We start from the raw sequence: 24,402 nt of genomic DNA on the forward strand, positions 1-24,402 counted from the left end.
TTTTCACAAACATCCTCCCCATAAGTTGGCCATTGGTTGGATGATGAAGTAAAGGCTAAAGACTCACAAAGGCAACCAAGTAAATTCTAATTATTGTTTTCCCTGTTAAATTATTGTTATGCTGTGTAAAAGTTATTAAAGAAATGACCTATGTGACCTATAGCATAAATCACTAATTCTCAATCTTTTCATCCCATAAATTCAGGATGTTTATTATCATTTCCGCTATAATATATAGTCATCTTAAAGATGTAAATCCTTGTTTTATTCCGAAATGAATTGGGTTAAAAGTGACCAAAAAGGGTGGAAAAGGTCGTAAAATGGTGTTTTAAAAACCACAGAAATTGGTTAAAAGTTGCAAAATAGAGTGGCCAAAAAAGTGGTAAAAATTTCATTTAAAACGTAGAGACAATTGGTTTAAACTGGTAAATAATGGGCATGACAAATCGTGAATATGGTTAAATTGGCAAAACTAAGCATGAAATATGGTGAAAAGAGGTTAAAAGTGACAATAATGAGGTCAACATGTCCGACATAAGATGGGAAAAGTGGTGGAAAGGGTTTGTAAGTGCCAAAAATGTGCAGAAAAGGCATTTAAATTTGATGGAGAAGTGGCAGAAATGGAAGTAATGTAGCAAAAATGCATTAAAAGGAGCAAAAATATGTCAAGAAAAAGTGATGAAAATAGGTTAAAATATGGCAAGTTTTGTGTAGTTGCAGAAAAATTATAAAAATAAAAAAAATAAGCAAAAATTGGCTGGAAATTGTTCCAAAAAGACCCCAAGTTTGAGAACCCCAGGCATAGAAGATGCAAAGCTGCAGAAAACCACACACAGTAAAACCTAATAAGAGCAGGGTCGTAATGTTGTGTGTTTCGTCTTCAGTGTAAAACCGTTATTTTTTGATAGATTTTGTTATGAACTGCAGCAGTAAGGCAACATTGTTTCAGCTTCTTGTTAAAAGTTGACATTTCCGAGATGTGCAGTCGATTTCCGAGGAGAGCAGACTAGAAAACGCTCCCCGACTTAAATAACAACACAGATTGTATTTTTAGCCACGTAGAGAAACCGAGGGCTGCATGTTTCACAGCCTGTGCGACATGTTGTGTTTACAGCTAATCAAGATCCTGTCAAATATCCCATCCCCAAAAAAAAAATCAATTCATATGTAAATGAGGCTGCTTTCATGCAAAACTCAACTACTACCTGCAAGTTCCCGAGAACCTGTCAACACAGGCAGTGTTTAGAGAGCGCGCATAGCACACAACGGCATATTCATGCCATCGCTGGAGGCGACAAGGAAGCAGCTCGGTGCATTGCCCCCACTAATACTGGGACCCAACACAACACTTCTTGTATCTTTCATCTCCTTTTTGACTGCTCTTCCACTCCCATTTCTCAACACTATGACTCCTCACATCCTGCCTATGTGGCTGCACTTATGGAAAGCATGTGATGGAGCTGGTGGTGATACACACAAACGCACAAGCACACACAGTCCCCCAAATGGATTTTATCAACACCTTGTATGAACTGAGAGCACTGTTACACGTTCCTCCTCAACACAGTTTGTATCAATTCAAGCAATATTATTTTTGTTTTCTTTTTGAATAGTAATAAATTATGGTTTAATTTATTCAGATAGCTGTTCCTTAGGAAATCTACCTGTACTTTGATCTCTTGACATGTTTTGACTGACAACTGGCAGTCTTTGTCAGGGGTGTCTGCTGATCGCTTTGTTTCCTTTGAGGTTTCCTTGACTTCCGCCTAGTAATTCCAGCAAAAATTATTGCAGTCTTCTTTTTTAATTATATTTTAAGGTTTTATTTATTCAGACATCTTCTGACATGTTTCAACTGATAACTGCCAGTCTTCCTCAGAGGTGCCTGTGGATCACTTTGATGTTTCCTTGGCTTCTGCATTGTAATTTCAGATTATTTTAGTCTTCTTTTTCAGTAATATGTTAAAGTTTAATTCATTCATACAACTGTTCCTTAGGAAATCCACTCCACTCCACTCCATTCAACAAACAACTGCGTCAGAGGCGCCTGCTGATCGCTTTGATGTTTTCTTTCAGTTGAAACATGTCAGTTGTCTGAATAAATCTTAACATATCTTAACCTTAACAAATTAAAAAGATGAAAAGAATCCTGCTGGAATTACAACGCGGAAGTCAAGGAAACTTCAAAGGAAACATCAAAACCATCAGCAGACACCTGTGACGAAGTGTGATCTCCTTTCAACAAACAACTGCGTCAGAGGCGCCTGCTGATCGCTTTGATGTTTTCTTTCAGTTGAAACATGTCAGTTGTCTGAATGAATCTTAGCATATCTTAACCTTAACAAATTAAAAAGACGAAACGAATTTTGCTGGAAATACTACATGGAAGTCAAGGAAACATCAAAGCGATAAGCAGACGCCTCTGACAAAGACTGGCAGTTGTCAGTCAAAACTTGTCAGGAGATCAAAGTAAATTTCCTAAGAAACAGTCGTCTGAATAAGTGAAACCATAATATATTATACTGTAGAGTTTGTATTAAACTTTGAAATATTTCCCTCCACTGTACCACTACTCATGATGTGCTGAAAGGCTGATGATTTCCAAATGAGGAAGCTGCTGTCTGTGTCTCAGCACCCTAATCAAAAGGAGAGAAAAAACCCTGCTTGAAATCAAAGACAAAAGAATTATCAATTAAGCTGCCGTTTATGCTCGACACTTTGATGAAGCCTTTGGGTGTACCAGCTTCACGTCTGGTGATAGAATCCGCCAGCTGGATCCTCGACGGACAATTAGTGAAGTCTTTTCTTTTTTGCCAGCATCAATGAATGCAGGCACCTCAGAGGTGCACCCTGCATTGGTAAAAAAAAAAACTTGAGCTCAGCTGGCGAAAGTGGTGAGACTGAAAGCTTAGAACAGCTGTCAGCAGCTTAACATGCAGCAACGAGATGGAAGGACCAGCTCCAGCTCACAGCTGGACTCACACGCAGGAGGACATTATCCAGACTGATGTGGAAAAAAGTGAACAAAATCTGTTTTTTGTTTTTTTTACAGTTTAAACTTTAGCATTGGTTACAATCACGAATAATCACTTTTAAATAAACGTATTTACCAATACTAATTAAAAACAAAAAAAACAAGACATGGACAAATACCGGCCCTCAGTCTAATTTATACCCCCCAGGTAAATACAAAAAATTACTCCAAATACACCCAAAATCACAAAACCCACAAGGTGACAATAGAAATACACAAAATGACAACAAAAACACAATATTATAACAGAAATGACAGACAACTATCCAAAATTATAACAAAAAAACACACACAACTACAGTAACACGCTTAATGGCTCAATGGCCAGATGACAAACACACAAAATGAGAAAAAAAATATACAAAGTCAAAAAAAATGATGCAAAATTACAGAAAAGTAAAGAAACAATAAAAACGCAAAAATGACCCCAAAAACAAACAAAAATAAAAAGATAAATTTGAAAAAATAATTCAAAACTACAACACAAAATACACATATATATACCAAAAAACATACAAAAACTTGGTCACTATTCTCACTATTCTCAATGCTGACATGAATATTAATAATGAGGCCCTCTGATTTTTTTGGCAATTATTGTGCATGCATTAAGTGATATTTAAATAAGAGTCATTCACTTTTTACAATGTTTCAATGTGTCTAGTAATGTTTTTTCAACATAATTTGTGGGACGTATTGTTCAAAAGTATAAAAGTCCAGTAAGAAAAAAGACTTATTCCTAATTAATGCAGGTGCCACTTAAAGCATAATATTAGGGTTATGTTTGTCTACATCCTGTGATAGAAGACACTGATAAATAACTATGTTCACGGCAATAAAGAGCGCTGACCTCTTTGTTACCGTTAAATAAAACATCTACGTTGGTAGATTTTTCAACAAAATCTCCCGGAGATGAAACGCCTATTGTTTGAGAGTGCCTTAAAATTACAAAAATAGTTTCATTCTACAACAAAAAACCAAAAACACTAAACGAAAGTCTCCCTATAAAACCAGATTTATCCCAGAGGCAAACATTTTCCAATCCAACAACACAGGAAAATCAATACAATCTGTCTACGTATATGTGCAAAGATCTATATCTGTTAACGTGCACAAAACAAACCACTGTTTTCAACTTTTAAAAAATAAGTCTAGTTATCAATTACACAGGAAGATATATATATATATATATGGGGATTAATGTTAAAAAAATATGTTTTCCCAAGATATTAAGACACATGCTTTTCAGCGATAATGCAATGTCTTTATTTGAGAATCCATGAAAATTCAAAGAATTATTAGGTCTGGTCTAATATCTTCCACATTAGGGGGATTATCTTCCAATCCAGAGTGAGAACAAACACAGCTCTGCTAAAAGTGATATCCTGAGGCACAAATGACGACACATATCATCATCCACGGAACAAGTCTGGACCTGGACTGTGTACCTTTGGAAACTTGCCTTTTCTCTGTCAAATGTGGCGCCGCAAATAAACTTCTGTAGCACATCAGGACAACCAGGGAAACGAATAAATAAATCTGCAAACATCTTCCTAGGTTTTTTTTTTAAAAAGGAAATGAGGCCAAATCAGTGCACAGGTTTATAAATGAAACCAGCCAAGGATGGTAGAAAATGTTCTTTCTCGCTATTATTTTTAGAGTTTTAATTACATTTTTTGGTCTGGATAGCTGACACATTTGAAAAAAAGAGGATGATAATTTCTAACTAGGTAGAAGAAAAATAAAGTTCTATAGAAAATAGGACACGACGCAAACAGAAACACGGGGAAAACAAAGGAAAAAAGCCTTAATTATCTCAGTCCATATCTAATCTGTAAGACAGCAATAACATTTATTAACAACATGTTTTGGCCTTTTCACAAACAATAAAAATAGTTGTTTTTTTAAATTGTTTTTTCTTAAACCTTATAGAACTTCATAAATATGTTTTTCTTCTGCACAGATAACCTGTTAGGTTCATTACAGCAGTAAATATTTACATATTGTATTCACATAATTAAGCTTAATAGCCTTAATAATATACAGATAAACCTTAGAAACTATTCGGCAATTCAATGACTGTTAGTTTTCATAGCAATTTTTTATTAAGTTTTGGGACTAAAATGCAACTCTGTTTTAGTCAAAACGTAGTCATCACTAGATATAGTTTTAGTCAACTAAAGGACATTAAGGTTTTAGTCAAGTCAAGTTTTAAAATGCATGTCATGTACAGGATGATTTAAAGTGCTTTACTAGGGCTGGGCAATTGTGCCTAAACAAAAAAAAAGTGCAACAGCAACTTCACAGTAGCTTAAATTTTCTGATTAAGAAATCAGATAACTACATATTTTACAACATATTACCATTAAAAAAATAAACTCTTCCCTTAGCATCTCAGCATAGTGTGAATAAAAAAATTAACATGTCTGTGGCACATATAGCCTACTCAAAGGGTAAACAAATGTAAACAAAGAGAGGGCTGGATGACATCAGAATCCGAAAAAGTCCGAAAAAAACTGTGGTGGGGAATTTTTTTATTTTTTTATTAAAAAAAAAAAAAAATATATATATATATATATATATATAATAACTCAAATTTGCTAAATAAAAATCGTTTTTATCTACAAATTTGATTAAACGATTAAATCGATTTTTTTGCCCAGCCCTATGCTTTACACAAAACAAAGCACAAGCATCATAGTAGAGTGAGCACACCATGAAAAATCTAATTATAAATGAGGAAAAATCCAAACAACTAAAACAAAATAATTCAATAAAACAGGATAATATTGAATTAATTAGTGATTGTTTAATTAAAAGCAGTGTTGAATAGAAATGTCTTTAACCTTGATTTAAAAAAAAAAAAAAAAAAGCCATCAGAGCATCAGCTACGCACTGTTTAATTGGAAGTTAAGGCCCCTTAGGAGAGCTCTTCTTCTCTGCTTCATTGTCTACTACAAAACCACATAGTTTGAACTGCCAACCTCTGTGGTCACTGTTTTTATCCTCTTTTGGTAAACAAGAGGTTTATATTAGCATCTTTACCTTTTCCTGATTATTTAGAGCAAACAAAAGCAGCAGAAATTGGCATTTTAACCGAAAAAAGCTGCCAAATGATCTAAATATCAGGATGAATGTTTCACTCCAATAGGAAGTTTACAGACAGCGGGGCCGTGTGATTTCTAATATCAATATATTCTGATTGTTTTCATCATTCTTTTATAATTAGTCAGTCTTGTTAATTTATGTCAACTTGCAAAAATTATAATTCCAGCAAGTTCAATTTGTCTGATTTTTTTTAAATAATATGTTAGGGTTTCATTGATTTGAACTGTTTTCCAAAAATGTACTTAGAAGATCAAAGTAAATTTCTGAGATGTTTCGACTGCCAACTGTCAGTCTTCCTCAGAGGCATCAACTGATCACTTTCATGTGTCCTTACAAGTTATTTCTGGGCGTGGCCAACTTTAGAGTTCACTCAGACTGGCCACGCCCCCTGTCGCCCGATGACCTTCTCTCGAAAGAACTCATAAAGACAAAAAAAAGCAATCAGTAGATGCCTCTGAGGAAGCCTGACGAAACATGTCAGGAGATCTATGTACATTTCAAAGTAAATCTTCTGAAAAAAGTGATCTGAATAAATGAAACCTTAACATCGTATGATGAAAATGTCTAGTCAGCAAAATGAACCCTGAATCCAATGTGGTGTTAGAACTATTACACTTCATCAGCTATTGCCAACATATGGCACCGGTTGGGGGGACACAGATTTCACTAGCTAAAATAATTTGCCAAAATCCTTCCTGCGACTCCATTTTTCATCCCCAAAGTGAACCAGCTGTTACCTCTGAATAGCTCTGTAATCAACTCGCAGATGTTTTATTACTCGACCATTTTCCAAAACAATAAAACACGACTACACCTAATATTTTATCAGCTGAAATACAGATGGACTGTGAACTCACACACCAACATCCTGAAATCTCTTTAAAACTCAACAACTTTGACCAGATATGTAATTTGCAGCCTTGGTGTTTGATTTATATGATTTCTCCCAAGGACGGAGGAATGTCACAACCCCGCAGGAAAAATACAGAGGAAGCAAAGAAAAAACGCTGAGGCATCAACCGTGCATTAAGTGTACATTGGATTCACATGTGAGTGCATGTTCTACGCTAGTGTTGCTGTGCACCAGCACGCCGTGAGCGGTAATATAATCCCTCCTAACCTGGAATAGAACAGCAGTGTAGACAAGGGGAAATAGAGAATGCAGTCAGCGCCATGAGCGATTACACACTGATAACATGGAAGATGTTGACAACCAATACATCAAATGTTTCTGCAGGCTTCACAGGATGTATTAGGTAATGAAAAGGTGAACTTATCTCGCTGAAAAAACAAACTAAACACACTGATGGAGGTATAGGCTCAGTAGTGGAGAGTAGGACATTCCTTTGTTACAGATGCTAAGGAAGAAATGACTGTTTTGTAAACTGCAGACCAGAGTTGGAGTCAATTCTAATTGCAATCGCACAATTGATCATTAATTACAATTACGACGTAATTAGTGAGGATTATGGAGGCTATTATCTGTATTTTCTTCCGTCGTTGCTAATCCTACACCGTTTTTCCGATTTTGACAAATAAGCTAACAAAAAACTCAAAAAGCTTCTTAATTTGTAACTATTAAACTTTTTGACTTATATTTTTTCTTTCCCATTCATTTCTTTTGGAAATGTCATCTTTTTCATCTTTCAAGCCCTTCATCCCCAGCCATTCTTCAACTGATTTTGACCATTCAACCTTTAACCTGTTCAGTGCCTTCAACCCATTTAAATGTTTTTTCCACTTTTTCAACCCATTTAAATGTTTTTCCACTTTTTCAACCCATTTAAAATTTTTTCACATTTTTTTAAAACCATTTCAACTTTTTTCGACTCTATTGCTAATGTTCAGCTATTGTTAGGTGAATGCATCGCTAATGCTACGTTAATGCTATTGCTAGGCTAATACTGTGCAAAGCTATGTTAATGCTAGATAATGCTAAATCTAGATAATGCCAATGCTAGCTAATACCAAGGCTAATGCTAGCTAGTGCTAAGCTACCTGCACCTGCATCCTCACTTGCATTTTCTTCAGGAAATGCAAATATTCTTGTTATAACTGTAATTGTAACGGGAAAAATTTGGTTGTTGTAATTGAGTTCAGATAAATGACAATGTAATTGGCTTGAAAACATATATATATATATATACAGTATATATATATATACAGTATATATATATATATATATAACTGTCATTAACAAGTTATTTTAACGCAAAACAGGGGAACCACTTCATAGTTCTATGGCTGACATACGTGGTCACTGGTTAACAATTATTAAAATAAGTTTCATATCAAGTTTACCTGTCAGTTTTCTTAAGGATCAATAAAGCATTTAAACATTTAAAAATGAGGGGTATACTGACAGAAAAAAGGCTCATACAATCACACCAAAGTAACCAGTATTTTACAGCTAATTTAAAGACATGCGTCCAACTCACCTGTTATCAAAAGACATGCTAACAGAAAGCTAACACTAGTGGAAGGTTAAGTTTTATGGGCTTATTCAATAAAATAGTTATTTTGATCAATTTTATTTTAACTTTAGTAATTGAGAATGCAATTGTAATTGACTTTTAGGGGGAAAATAATAATTCATTTGAATTGTAATTGGGAAAAATGTCGATCAACCTAATCGTAATTGAGTTGAAACTGAACATGGATAATTGAAGAAGTAATTGTAATTTAAAAATGTAATTGAACCCAACCCTGCTGCAGATGCCACTCACCACAAACATAAACTGGTGACACTGTACATTTTTAATGTGGGCTCAGGCTCATTAGCTGAATGGGAACCAGGGGGACATTTGTGGGGGAAACCCTGGGACTCGAGCTGAGCGATTAAAAAAGCTTTTGCTGATGCACGGTGAATGAAAGATATAATGTAACGAGAGTGGAAAACAAAAACCACAGCAGCGTGTCTGTCGTTAGGAAGTGCAGTGATGCTGATTGAAAGGCTGGAGGCTGTAGTACGACAAACACAAACCTGGGAATGCCCGAGCCTTTGTGAGCTCAGGTAAGCTCACCTAAAAGCACCTGAATCCCCACGAGACAAGGGGAAGCCCACAGCCCACCTGACTGAAGCAATTAGCAAACAACAAATGTCAACAGAACATTTCAGAGCAGACATGAGCAACTGGTGGCCCGGGGGCCCACACACAGCCCTCAGTCTAATTTTGTGAGGCCCCGAATGTTCATAAAATGTAATTCAAGAAGTTGGAAAGAATATGAACTCCAACATAACTTAAAAATAAACACCAAAAACAAATCAAAATGCACATTATGTAGGCAAAAGTAACAATAAAAACATATAAAGACTCCAAAAATACACAAAATGAAAACAAAAATATACAAAATAATAACGTATATACAAAATGATTCCAAACACGAAATGACAACAGAATTGAACAAAATGACAGGATAAAATACACAAAAGAACAACAAAACTATAGAAAATAACTCCAAAATTGCACAAGTTGACAAGAAAAATTAATAAAATGACAAAAAAAAAAATGCCCAAAATAATAAAACACCTTCTAATGACTCATAAACCACACAAATTGACAACAAACATTCCCAAAAATAACCAAATAATTAGGGACAGACTACCGATTTTCTTGAGCCGATATTTGGAGCCGAAACTACTTTCGCTCCCTCAATTTACATCATAAAAATTACACAATGATGATAACAAATGGTACGAGTCTCAATTTTTAAAAAAGGAACATTTTTATTGAAATGAACAAAGGTGACATAGAACAATTTTTACTCTCTGTAAATAATGCGGATCAGCGAACGCACTAGCCCGCATCGGCCGATGCCGATTCACTAGGGATGTAACGATTAATCGTAAGGCAGTTAAAAATCGATTCATAGGTATCACGGTTGATATCGATTTTCTGAAAACTGAATCGCAGTACTTTTTTTTAACCAGCAGGGGGCGCTATCCACAAGTGTAGGCGGCGGGCGGAGTCTGCTAATACTTACTTTCTGGCCGCCTTCTACTCTTAAATATGTTAATAAATGATTCATTACCCCTTTAGCACCAAAAGAATATCTGTAATATTACTTGAATATCTGTAAAAGTCACGTTTTTCTATTAACTCTGTCTGCTAGCATAGCTTATCTTCTTCACTGCAAGAATTTCTGCATGCCAACCGACTACTGTGTTACCAGCGCCCTCTGCTGGTCCAAACAAATATGACGTAAATCAGTGCAAAGACGGTTTTTTTTTAAAGTCCAATTGTTAAGGCACAAAATACATTTTCAGTTGCACTTTTAAAAAGAAAAAGAACTATTATGCAGTTTTGCATTGTTTATTATAGAACCAGAATTTAAATTAATAGGCTTCATTTTCATTTCTATTATTCCTTTATTTATTTCATTCAAGATTTATTTTTAGTTAAATTGCATTGTTTTGAAATGTTTATCAAGGAATTCTTTTGACAATGAAATATAAAAGGAAAATAATACAGTATTTTCTAGTTTTTTTCCCAAAAAAAAAATTTTGTCTACAGTCCCATTTTGTAAAATAAATCGTGAGAGAATCGTATCGTGAACCCAGTATCGTGAATTGAATCGTATCGGGAGTTGAGTGAATCGTTACATCTCTACGATTCACATAAAAAAACGCAACAATCAACCGATAATATCGGCCAGCCGATGTATCTATCACTACAAAAAATACACAAAATGACAAAAAAACACCAACAGCAAATGACCAACAACTTACAAAACAACACACAACACTAACAACACTAAAACATCACAAAATGACAGAGACAAAACCCTTTTTTTGGTCATTATTCTAAATACTGACATAAATATTGATATTATGGCACTGGGATCAGACAATCACATTTCTGTGACCGTCCCACTGTGATAAAAGTTACTTATCTCTGTGTGAACACACACACACACAGACACACACACACAAACACACACACAAACACACACGCGCACACACAGCTGTCTGGGAATCAAATTAAAGTAATTACAGACATTTTTTGCTTTGGAACACGTTAGGTTTCACACAGCTGCAAACAAAGATCTGCACATTCATAGCTCCCTTTACAGACCTCTGTGGTTATTAATGAAAACGTTCACAAACAGCACTAGAGAAAAGTCTCGACACTTCTACCGTTTATTGTTATTAAGCATTTAAAGCTGAGCAGGCAGAAAATCCCAAACTATTCTTTTGCCAATAGCTCAAAGAATGAAAAAGTATAGTATTCATTTTCTTTCCCATGCACTTCTTCTCACCGATTAATAACACTGAGAACTTTAGGAAGGAGCCTGATAGCTGTGCTACAACACTAAACTGGTGTATTAATAATTGCAATAGTTGCCACTATTTTTCAGTGAGTGATCTTTGAAATGAGCCTGTTTGGTTAATTCTAGTAGTGAGCCAACAAGCGTTAGTTTATAACTGGCAGTAGCTCCCTCGTTGGATCAGACATGCTTGAATGAAAGCTAATTTAGACGTTAGGCTACAGGACATAAGAGAATATGAGACAGTTTCATTTGCATAATAAGCACTTCTGGACAAAGCCCATCAGCTGGTTCTACACTGTGATGCTGCGCTACTGATGCTGAACCGCAACTAACAATACAAGAATAAAAGGAAGGATCAATGTCGATTTGAATATCAGTTTCAAACGCACCATTTGCTGAAAAAATGACTGCCTGACATTAGGCTGGAAAAACAAAACTCAAGCCTCAGCAAAGATAACTAAAGCCCTGATGCAAGTACTTGGAGTTAGACATTAAAATAAATTAATTACTGTAAGATAAAGCTGCTCGGGACAATAATTGTTCATCAGATAAAGACAAAGAGTACGCCTCACAGATAAATTATTCACTCAACAACAACAAAAACTCTCTTATTGATGTAGTCTGGCGACGATCTCTAACATTTGTTAAACTCTACCTGTCGTTCATCCAAAAGTTGTTCGTAGTGCTGCCTCATACCCCAAGGGGTACACGTAGCCACATGTGAGGAACACTGGTCAACAACACGGTGCCCACAGGCACCAATGAGCTCCATCTAAGATACTTATGTACTAAGTAGAGTTAAATACTGCTGCACCTGATAATGTTTTAGTATTAAAGTAATCATCTTTAAATGTTTATTTTCACTAAAACATTGTGTCACGCACACACATCACAAAACACGCCCTTACCAAACATAAGGTACAGTATCTATAATAAAAAATATACTAAATGAGTAAAATAAAACAAAATAATATATTATTATATATATATATTATATTCTATTTAAACAAAAAGTACACAAAACGACAACAGAAATGCACAAAAATATACAAAAAGGCTCAAAAAACACACAAAACGATTGCAAAAAATGTGCATGTCCCATAGAATTAAACCAGGGAAATCATACACGCTATTTTACTTTGCACCTGTAAATATACCTCTTTATAACACTATAGAATATGTACACCTCTTTGTACATCCAACCTTCAAACACATACACATTTGGCCATAATTAACAACTAATTGTTCAATTTCACAAATGTTACATGTTTTACGATTAATTAAAAGTTGTTTGATAGAAGATAGTAAAATAAGAAGAAATAAAGTGTTGCATTGAAGTTCCTTATTTACTTAAAATAATTAAAGTGGAACCGTGAATATTTAGTATTTAACAATTGTTTTTCTAACTGGAAGCCCTTCGGACATTCAGTACCTATGAAGTAGCTGACAGTTTCAGAAACGTTGGTGACCCCTGGTCATATGTCATTAATCAGGTGTGATGATAAAACAAATGTAGGGAAGCTTGGTCAGAAGTAGAAACATGGGATGTCATGCAACACTCTAAACGTGTCAAACTCGAGGCCCCGGGGCGAAATCTTGCCCTTTTGGAGCATCCAACTTGGCCCGCAGGAGAAAAATAAAAATGACAGAGAAACCATGAATAATTGTATGAATTAAACTCAACAATATTTGAAGAGGCTCACAGTTTTCCTGGTGCTTATATCACATGATTGCAGTCATTTTTAATGTTAAACTGTTGAGAAAAAACTCAAAATTCTCACAAAATCCTTCAATTTTCCTCAAATTATTCTATAATATTTCCCTTAAATAAGTAAAATCAGTCACAACATCTCGGAAATTTAGAGTGAAGATCCTGTTGGGACTGATATCTGTCACTTATTGCTTGGTTAATGTCGGTTTTTTGCATATTTTGTGTTTTATGTATACGTAGAAGTGCAAACTAGGATACAGTAATGTTGAAATTGCTTGTTTTCTCACAAAAAAAATCTGTACCCTTCTTGAGATAAAACTGGTCTATATTTGACCAATGAGCTAAAATGAGTTTGACACCCCTGCTTTAGAATAATGTTGCAAAGTGACACTAAAATCCTACTTAATCTTAATGAGCTGGTAATGGATGAACACATTCTGATCGAATGCTCATTCCAGGGTCGTCACAGCTGTGAGTAAAACCTCCAGGGATACAAGACATGAAAAGCAGCTTTTCACTTTCAAACCACCAGCAAGAGACGCCTGGTGATGAAAAGGGTGGAGGAGTGTATTCCATCAGTTAACAGGACACAGGGCAGCTGTGTGTCAGAGAATAGCATTCAGCTACTCCATCGGCACAGATTAAATCCTGTTTATGTTGACCGATAAACTGACGAGCTGCATCGCAACATGTCACAGATTAAAGATTGATCAAATCAGTCACATTTTCCAATTTGCTGTATAATTTCCATATCAGCACTAGGGGTGTGCATTGCCGTGAATCTGAAGATACGATACGGTTCACGATTTTCATGTCACGATACGATATATCCTAATATTAAATAATACACTATACATCACAATATATATATTGCAATATCAATAATTACATATTTCACCCTTTACAAGTACAGAATGGTATGTAATACAATTTATTTAATTTTTTAAAACTTGCACAAACAAGTAATTGGTAACCAACTGTAATTCAAGTACCAATATCGAAAACAAGTGATTATCTGATTGTCAAAGTAATTCTTATTGACAAATCCACTACATGTGCAAGACATGTAGATTTTATTTTAGCGCAATGGTTTTTTTTTTTCCGTGAAAAAACAAGATAAAAAAAATTGATTTGGACATTTCTTGAATGGATAAGATGCTGTAAAATATCGCAATATTTTGCAGAATCATTTTTTTTCTTACAGTCTTAATCAGCACAAAGCTCAATCCCCACGTGAAAGGATGACATTTGAGAGATCTATATGTGTGACTTTAAATCACACAACCATCAAATGATGAGACATAAGCTTATTATTATTATTTCTCAAAGTGAAGTAAAACCTTTTATTCAGTGTCTCTAATTGCCACTTCTGTAAAAAAAACTACCAGTGTGTCACACGGATTTGCCATCACACACATCATGCAATTTACAAAGAGAAGGAAAGTGACAGTGGGAGAGGCGCCCGCAGAGATCCATTAGAAAAGAAAGAAAAGTGGAGATACGACAAAGTGTTCTGCATCGTCTCACTTGCCACCATCTCAGTGTGAGAACCATCATTTAATGATCAGCTTCTGTGTTTTAGTCATTACTTATTAGCCATTGTCCCCCTGCTCGCATTGATTTAACCTGTGTGTTATTACACTGAAACCACAGATTAGTCCTAACAAATGGAAAATAAGAAAACGAGTACAGGGCTTTCTGAGGGGCTTGGGGGAAAAATGGACTTAATTAGAGGAGCTTTTTGTGCGCGGTTATCACAGTTGAAGGGTAGCAGAAAGGACACGCTGTCACACACTGCCCTTGCTGACGGGGCAAACTGGCCTTCTGTTCAGCCTTCATGTGCTTCCTTTAGGTCAAACTCTACAGAACTGTAAGGTTGATTATCAGTACTACGCAGATGACACACAACTATATCTATCAGTGAACCCAGATGATTACGGTCTCATGGGGGTGTTGTGTGAATGCTTAAAAAGGTCAACTACTTGATGAATGAATTCATGACAAGATGGAGGTGATTGTCTATGGTAGCAGGGTCTCAATCGCTAAAAGCTAAAGACCAAGTCCCAAATCTTGGTATTCTGATTGACTCAGATTTGACAATCAGCAGTCAGATTAAATGACTTTTTTTTTTTTTTTTTTTTTAAAAGCCTTCTACCACCTAAAAAAACCATAAAAGCATCACAAGTTTTATCATAAGTTTTCAGTGAAATGGTTCCAACTTTTGAGGCTTTAGGTTGGTTCTTCTTCTGTTGCGCAATTCTTCTTCACAATGTAAATGGTGAAGTGACACTGTGCCCAGCACTTCATGTTATGGTACTGCAGCAAAGATGAAGCAGAAAGTGGCCACCCTGATTTTATCATGAATTTACAACATTAAATGACGCGCCGACGCACATTTTCGCAATCAACATTATCAATTATGTTACTAATAATTTTTGTGTTACTGTATATGTTATACACATTGTGGTTGGTACGAATATCAATACAGTCTATACATTGAATTTTTTATTTCTTTTTTCGTTTGCCCCCCTGGAAAGAATCGCAAATTCTGCCTATGTAAAGAACATTTCCAGAGTGAAAGTCTTTACAATGGCTTCAAGTCAGTCTTAGAATAGACTTTAAAGTTCAACTGCTGATGTTTAAATCTGTTAATGGATTTGGTCCAGAGTGCATCAGTGAGACGTTAGTCAGGTATGAACCCAGCGGGTCTCTCATATCTAAGGACACAGTTCACAGCAAACATGGTGACGCTGCTTTTAGTTGTTATGCTGCAAAGAAGTGGAACAAACTGGCAGCAGACCTAAAGTCAGCATCCAATGTGAACATTTTAAAAAAATCAAGTTAAAAGGTCATGTAAAGCACATTGAATTGCCTTGTGTATGAAATGTGCTATACAAATAAATTGGTCTTTCTTTATAACCTTCATCCATTTACTGAGGTGGTGCATGAATACATATTGGAAAAGCTGAGGAAAGGTCACTAACTGCTCTTCTAATTAGTTACCAAGCAAATCAATCATTACTTAAAATAACAATGAGTAATTAGTAGCGGATGCTGTAGGATTGACATTTACTGTATCACTTCCATTGAGAATTACTTTGATATTATGATATATTTTAATCAAACAGACAATAGACAATCAGGACTGTTGGAATGAGGGTAGAAAATAGACTATACTTCGCAACTACTCTACAACAGACTTCCCTTCACACACTGTATCAACATCAAAAATATTCCTCCTCCTTGCCTATAAAGCCATTTAAAACCTCGCCCCTCCACATTTCTTTGATCCCATTCCTATTATCACACCTGCCAGCGGCCTCAGATCCTCTTTCTTCATTCATCTCTCTTATGTGCCCTCTGCCCACCCTGTTACAAACTGTCCCCAGCTCTGAAACTCACTCCCACCCCACCTCCGTACAATGATTCACTTTAAAATAGACATGGGAAACTGGCGGCATTCACTCTAATTTTGTATAGTCCCCAAAGTGAATACACCCAGTGACTTCAAAACAATGCAAAATTACAGAAAAATACACTAGACAAACAAAAATACACAAAATCACTCCTAAAAAAACACAAAACGAGAACAAAAAAAAGAAAATAGGAAAACAATATCCAAGATGACAGAAAAATGAACAAGATCGTGACAAAAACATGCATAATGACGACAAATATGACAACAAAATGACTTCAACATCGGAAAATGACAACAAATATTAACAAAAATGACCATAAATACACAAAATGATTTTTAACGCTTTAAAACTGACATAGGCAACTGGTGGCCTAATTTGGTGTAGCCACTAAAGTTAATGCACCCAATGACTTCAAAACAATGCAATATCACAGAAAAATATACTAGACAAACAAAAAAACACAAAATTACTGCTAAAAAACACAAAACAAAAACAAAAAATAGGAAGACAATATACAAGTTGACAGAGAAATTAACAAGATCATGACAAAAACACACAAGATGACAATAAATATGACAACAAAATGACTGCAACATTGGAAAATAACAAAAAAAATGCACAAAAAACGAAAAGACGACAACAAAAATGCGTAAAAAGGGAGGGAAAAACTGACAAAACAATCAAAGAATGAGACCTAAAACACAAAAATACAAAACATTTGTATAATTATTTATTTTTTGCTCTTACTTTGATAACATTTGCCCACCTCTAAAATAAAACTTAAAACCCATCTGTCTTAAATTGCCTACTCCCTCTGACCACAACTGCACCGTTTGTTTTAAATATATTTTAATTCAGTTTTTATTGTTACAACTACTATTATGGTATTTTATTGTCATGATGTAAGGTATCCCTCTGGCACTTTTATAAACGAAAAGCATTATTATAACTCCTTTTAATAGGAAAGTGCAAATGCAATAAAGAAATGGACTTTTTTCAAAACGAGACAGTGTTGAAAGAAGGACAGGTTTAGGACTAAAGAATAATTAGAAATTAAACAACTTACCATTATCTTCAATGGAGAAAGTAAACACGTCACTTGTAGCATTGACGCCTTTTCTCAGAATGTAACACATCTTCATGTCGTCTATATCGGCTGGAAGAAAGAAAGTTTGCTTTAGTTAAATAAAACCACATTATTACTTGTTGCCGAGTTTGATTGAACTAAAAAGAAAGAAAGACAGAAGGAAAGCGTAGTTGAATTATCCACTACACACCACTAACATCCACCTCCATAATGAAATATACATGCTGATAGTGTTCGTGTTGCTTGGCAAAGAAGGCGATATATTCATCACTTCTGAATTACGCTTGTTGTTCTCTAGAGACTCATTGAGATCAGCGAGTTTGTCATCCTGAAAATGTGTGGTTCAGGACACAGAGGTTTACACTATGCCGCAATCAATAATTTATTTTAGAAAAATCCTTTTTCAAACATTAAAAAAAAAGGACTGATGTAAAGAAATGCATAGATAAGATATTTGAAGACCCAGGAGATGGCGTATATATTGCAGTCTGTTTGCTCTAGTGAGAACTCTTAAAATATTGAACAGGCATGAGGGGAGAAAGTGTTTCACACTGCCTGTAGATTGGTTTGGATTTCACTTCTGTTTGCTCCTGTGTTGTTTAAAGCCACAACATTGATTTGCTCTATGACAAAGCATCGTGCCTCATTCCATTTCTGATAGTCATCTTTATACAATGCTTGAATTTTTTATGATCCACGCGTTTTTGTTTGAACCCTTCTATATAGTCATTTTGCACATTGTGATTTTCTTAGTTGTACTTTTTTGTTTGAATTGCAAGGTGTTGCTCTTCGTTGGGTTTTTGCCTCAGAGCTGTGATTAGTTTCACTTGTTTATTTGATTTAAACAGCACTATTTGGTAAATTATTAAATAAATTATTCTGGTTTACTATTTTACATCTGGTTATGCTGCATCCCTAATTGCTAGACCTAAAGGGGTCTAACAATTGTAATTATGTAAAATAACATTTTGTATGTAAAAGAAAAAAACAAATAAAGAAAAACTACATCATTAAGATTAAATCTCATATGCAATGAATGTCAATCCCTTTGGCCAAAATACTAAAGTAATTAGAATTTTGTTTTGTATTTATAAATATTTTATGTATGTAGCCAACACAACTGGCCTGGGCAATAGAAAAATAGAAAATTAGAAAAAAATAGAAAAATTACATTGCCTTTAACAATATATATATATATATATATATATATATATAGCAGTGTCATAATAAAAAAAAATTGGATGTACTTTTTAATTGGTGAATAAAGTTGCAGCTTAAATGTGGTCTTTTATAGTGTTATTAGTGTTATGGTCTTTGTCTTGGGTTTGGATCCGCTGAAATGAAACTGGGCTGTAGTAACTTCAACTAAAATGAGTTTGACACCCCCGCATTATGCACTGTTAGAGCTGTTCCTGTGAAACATGGTCAGTGTGTGAAACTGGCTAATTTAATCTCTATAACTAGACACTTTGTTAGTAGAAACAGACATTTCCGAGTAAACCTTGCTTTTTAGACGTCAAGAGCCATTTGTAGAGTATGGAGAATCAAAAGTTGGAATTGAAAAAGTCTGAGCAGGGGAATACAAATTCAACTGTGATAAAGATTTGTGAGGTGCTCTTACCTTGTGTGAAGGTGGTTATAGTAGCATTTCCCTTGCCAAGGTGAATCAGGTATCCATGTTGTGGGGCGATGGTGATTCGAAAGGTCACAGAACCATGAATGCTGTCTCTGTCTTCTGCTTTAAGAGTTTTACGAGTGATTATAAAACCCAGTTGGCCTGACTCAAGAACACGCAACGTCGGGGCACCTTTGTTCACTAAAACCTGAGGTACACCATTATCTACTGGGAGGACAGTAATTTTCATCATTTGTGGTTTCCGTGTCTCAAACACTGTGTCGGGGAAGACGTAGAAGTCGGTGTGTGTTCCATCAGTGACGGTGAAGGAGAAACTGTCTTCTGCGCTCTCGGTGCCATCGTGCCTGTAGCTGATCAGGTTCTCGTTCAGGTCCTGCTTTGTGAAGACGGTGACGGGTCGAGTGTTGTTGAAGAGCAGGCGACCATGAACTGGAACCTGAGTGACGGTAAATTTCAAAAGCCGGTCAATGGTGTCTCTGTCCTCGACGGTGAGCTCAAACGGTGTGATGAGTTTATTGTTCCCCTCGGTAACCACCAGGCTGTACACTGTCACCACGGGCTTTTTGTTGTCCACGTCACCGATTGAGATCCGGAACGTGCGAAACACTGGGTTGTAGCCGTCGGTCACTTCAAATTCAAAGCTGTCCATTTTCACCTCGTCATCAGCCGTGTGGATGTAATAGACTTTGTTACCAGCGAGCTGGAGCTGTGTAAATGAGGAAATGGGCAGCCCGGGTGTGTCCGTGCACTCCAGGTGTCCCCTCATTGGAGCTCGGGTGATTGTGAAGACCAGGTGTTCATCTGGGCTGTTGAGGTCACTGGTGCTTAGAAGGTCTGTGGTCAGAGTAACTCTACCTCCTTCTTTAAGGGATACACCTTTACTGACCACATCAGGGAAAACCATATCAATCCCACCAACTGTGACGTAAAAGTACCTGTCAATCAACGGGTTGATGCCATCCGTTACATCAAATTTAATGAGGTCCCTAATTCCCTCCTGTCCATTGTGGATGTACACAATGGAGCCCTGATCCACGTCATATTGTGTGAAATTCATTCCGACTGTTACGTTTTGCAAAGTCCCCGAAGACGTTGTTTTCTGTAGAAACCCCTGACCAGGCCCGTAGCGAATAACATACGTCAGCATGCTGTCCTCAGAGTCCAGATCGGTAGCTTTTAAAACGTTGCTCGTGACGACTTTTACTTCTCCGATTTCAATTTCAAGACCATCATTTATCGCCATCCTCGGTGTTTCATCATCAACGGGGATAATCATAACTATTACTGTTTTCTCCACACTGAATTTTCCATCTGTGAGAAGAATATTAAAGCTGTCCTCTGTGGTTTCTGAGTCATCGTGCTCATACACGATGCTCGAGGCCTCCTTGATCTGATCCAAGGTGAAGTTAGACACTGGGACAGTGCCTGTAGTGAGCTGATTGAGAATAAATCCGTTCCTGGGGGGCTTGGTGATATAAAATGTGAGCGGATCAGAGGGGAAATCAGCATCAGCACCATTCAGAATAGGAGTGTCAATGACTATGTTCATGCCCTCCATGACTACAAACTCTCTCATGTAAATCTCCGGCTTTTCGTCATTAGAGGGGATTATGGAGATGGGGAAAAAGTGCCTTTCAGAGAAATTGATGCCATCAGAGCATCTGAACGTAAATCTGTCCTCCACCGGCTCCACTCCTTTGTGAATACTCTGAACATAGCAGATGTGATTTTGTCTGATGTCCTTGATGGTGAAAGCGCTAATAGCAATACCGGACCTGGATTTTTCAGAGCCTGGAGCAGGTGAAATATTTTCCAAATAACCCGAGGTCGGTTGGACGATGATTGTGCAAAGCAGGTCATCATTAGGGGTGTCGAGATCATTTGCACCAATGTGAAGAATCTGAATTACATTCTTCCCTCCTTCAACTACAGTGAACTGAGGTCCCACAAAGACCTGTGGAGCCTGGCTGTCGAGGGGAAGAATAGTGACATGCACTCGGACACCTGTGATCTTATTTCCCCCCACGGTCCACTCATCAGACATGTCTGTCAGAGTCAGATTGAAAAAATCCTCTTTTGTTGTAAATCCAATTTCTCCACTAGTGTGAGCATAAAGCACAAAGCCGTTAATGATGTCAGCTTGGGTGAATGTGCGGGACGGGACGCCTTTTACCAGGATTTCACCAAACAACGGCGGGTCTTCGACGATGAAGGTCAAACGGAAGTCGTCGGTGTCTTCGTCTCTTCCTTGAATCACATTACTTGTGATTTCAGTGGCACCGTTTTCTAACACATCAATGTAGGAGCCAATTGTGCCAGCTGGGAGGCTGATAATTGGAATCTCATCATCAACGGGTTTCACAGTTATCTTTATAGTTATTGGCACAATGTGCACGCCATCACTCACATCTATTTGTATTGAGTCAGCTGTTGATTCATCTCCATCATGGACGTATGAAATAAAACCATTTTCTATATCAGACAAAGTGAAGCTCTTTCCTTTTATCATTAAGGTGAATTTAAACTGAATCTGTCCATGTAGTGGTGTCTGCGTGATGGTGAATTTGATCTTTTCACTATCAGTGTCTGTGTCTGAGGTGTCCAGCTCTGCTCTTGTGAGGATGTGGTTTCCACGCTCAAGTAGCATAAACCCAGAGTTTGTTATTTGTGGTGGCTGGTTGTCAACAGGCTTTAAGAATATTGTGAAAACTCCTTCTGCGCCATTGCGGGACAAGTCTTCCACGGTGTATCTAAACTGCAAAACACGAGAGGTGATTCCAAGTTCGAGATCTGGAGGTTTATAAGCAATTTTGTGGTGATTAATTTGTGCCTGAGTGAAAGTTGTCACTTCAATGCTTGGCTGCTCAGTTAACACCAGTGTTCCCAGTACAACGGGGCTGTTCTCATCTATGTCTGTTGGCGGTTGTGTGATTGTGTATTTCAGATCACGATCCTCCGAGTCGAGGTCAGTGTAGCGAAGGAATTTCTTGCCAAAGTGAGTGAGCTGATATTCATGCACGGTCATTTGTAAGGTGGTGCCAGGGTAGAGTTCAGGTGGAAGATCATCCACAGGAAGAATTTTGATGGTGAACGAGTTCTGAGCTGAATGATTAGGTGGATCGTTGTCGTCCTGCACTCTAAAAACAAACTGATCCATGACCGCGCTGATGCTGTGGGGCCCGATGTGCTTGTAAAACAGTTTACCGTCTGTAATATCCTGCTGCAGCCATTCAGTCACTATTTTCTCATAAAGTTCATCCTCAGTATTAAACTTCCAGGTCGATGGGTCTTCCGGGGCCTCGGACTGACGGAGCAGCACCTGCCCGATAGTAGAAAAGGGAGGCTCGATTGTGAACATTATCGTAGAATCCTCAGAGTCGATGTCTGCGGCGCTGAGCATAAGCGAGGAGATGGGTATCATTTGGTTCTTGAACAAAAGCAAACCCGTGTTGGCGTTGATAATTGGAGGTTCGTCATCAGTCGGCACAACCGTGATAGGGAAGAGAAACTCCACCCCGTTGGTACCGTCTGTCATTCTAAAAATGATATTATCGCTATAGGTGTCACTGCCATCGTGTTGATAAATGACTAGTCCAGCATCAAGGTCAGCTGGGGTGAAAAATTTCTTCCTTGCGCCCAGAATATTCAACTCCCCGTGCTTCAGTCCGTCAATAACAGTAATTTGGACTTTTTCTAAATTGTCTTCGTCGCTGATTTCCAAATTCTGTGAACTGGACAATGGCCTTGATTGGCCCTCGTACAGTAGCTGACCAGTATTTTTAGTGACCACCGGGGCCAATGTGTTCATAGGCTTAACAACAATCATGAAAGCAAAGGGGTCTGACACAGCTCCATCCGTGTCTACGACCTCAAACTCAATTTGGAAAATCCGCTCCGTATCTGAATCCACAGCTGGAGGTTTGTAGGCAATTTTCAACTCTTTTAGGTCTTCTTGGTAAAACGAGGTTATTGGTAAATTTTGATCGTCCGTGCTCACTATGTAGCCCTCCTCTAAGGACAGCGGGGATGTGATGTTGAAAATTAATTCATCAGGATTAGATTCCACATCCTCTGCAGCCAGCATCTCCGTGGTTATTGCTGTCATCACAAACTGATCCACTTCCATCATCATCATAGCAACAAAGCTGGGCTTCGGCGGCGTGTTGTCCTCTCCCTCCTTGATTCGAACTAAAATCTGGAAAAATTCCTGTTTGAGAAGGTTTCCCTCTCTGTCGAATAACTCCACCAGCATAGGGATGTAATCTCTGTTGGGTGACTTAAAAGGAAAAGTGTGCAGATAGCGGATGTTCATTCTAATGAATTCATCACAATCCATCATTGTTCTGATGCTGTCCTCGTCCACAAGTTTTCCATACTTGGGAAGCACGTTGCCACTGGAGAGGGATGCTATCTTGCATTGCTGTGTATTTCTATCAAAGGTGAACTCTAGGATTCGTCGATCAATGGCATTACTGGTTCCCAGTAGCTTTTCCACAGTGAGAGGCATGTTTTTAGTCAGCACCTCCTGCTGTGTGAAAATAACCTCCACTTCTATCATAAAGGGGATTATGATGGTATCAGTTTGGGTGTCATACCTGAGTTGCAGTCTAACTCTGTCCCTCGGGGGGCTTCTGGAGCCAAGGTGTGAATATTTCACATCATAAGGACCAAATTCACATGGAAACTTTTTGGGAGACAGGTGTCCAGGTCTTTGGGACAGCGGGTCGTTATCCAGCACTGTCACACTGCATCGATCCCCGGGCTGAACCTGGATGACCAAATCATTGATGGGATCAATGAAGACTGACCTCCCGAAAGGCACACGTATCCCATTGTTGGCGACCAGTATGGTGTCCTCAGAGAGCTCAGACCTCAGGGCGTTCATTAATCCATTGCTGTCAATGACCTGTGCGATCCCATCAGCTGTCAGAAGCAGCGCAAACAGTAAGAAAGCTGTGGTGAGGGGCCAGTGCAGATGCGCTGCTGGGATCCAAGCCATTTGTGGAGTGGAGCTACAAATGAGTCCCAAGTTTGCGCACATGAAACTGTGTAAAAAAAAGAAGAATCCACAATGCTTTAGTTAAAGTTGTATATAAATCCGGAGTTGGAGGGGATTTGGCACGGATGAGCACTGAG

General features: G+C 37.4%; 1 protein-coding gene across 1 annotated transcript in view; it reads right to left on the reverse strand.

Annotated features, from left to right (window-relative positions):
* The window catches only part of frem2b (FRAS1 related extracellular matrix 2b), a 102,362-nt gene extending 78,445 nt beyond the window's left edge, over nucleotides 1-23,917 (reverse strand). The window contains exons 1-2 of the mRNA XM_028465645.1: nucleotides 19,252-23,917; nucleotides 17,610-17,699 (exon numbers count right to left, since the gene is read on the reverse strand). Of these exons, the coding sequence (XP_028321446.1) occupies nucleotides 17,610-17,699; nucleotides 19,252-23,824 (4,663 nt within the window). The 5' untranslated portion in view covers nucleotides 23,825-23,917. The remainder of the gene's footprint in view (nucleotides 1-17,609; nucleotides 17,700-19,251) is intronic.
* Nucleotides 23,918-24,402: the final 485 nt, after the last annotated feature.

This window comes from Gouania willdenowi, chromosome 13 (assembly GCF_900634775.1).
Source record: "Gouania willdenowi chromosome 13, fGouWil2.1, whole genome shotgun sequence".
NCBI lineage: Eukaryota > Metazoa > Chordata > Actinopteri > Blenniiformes > Gobiesocidae > Gouania > Gouania willdenowi.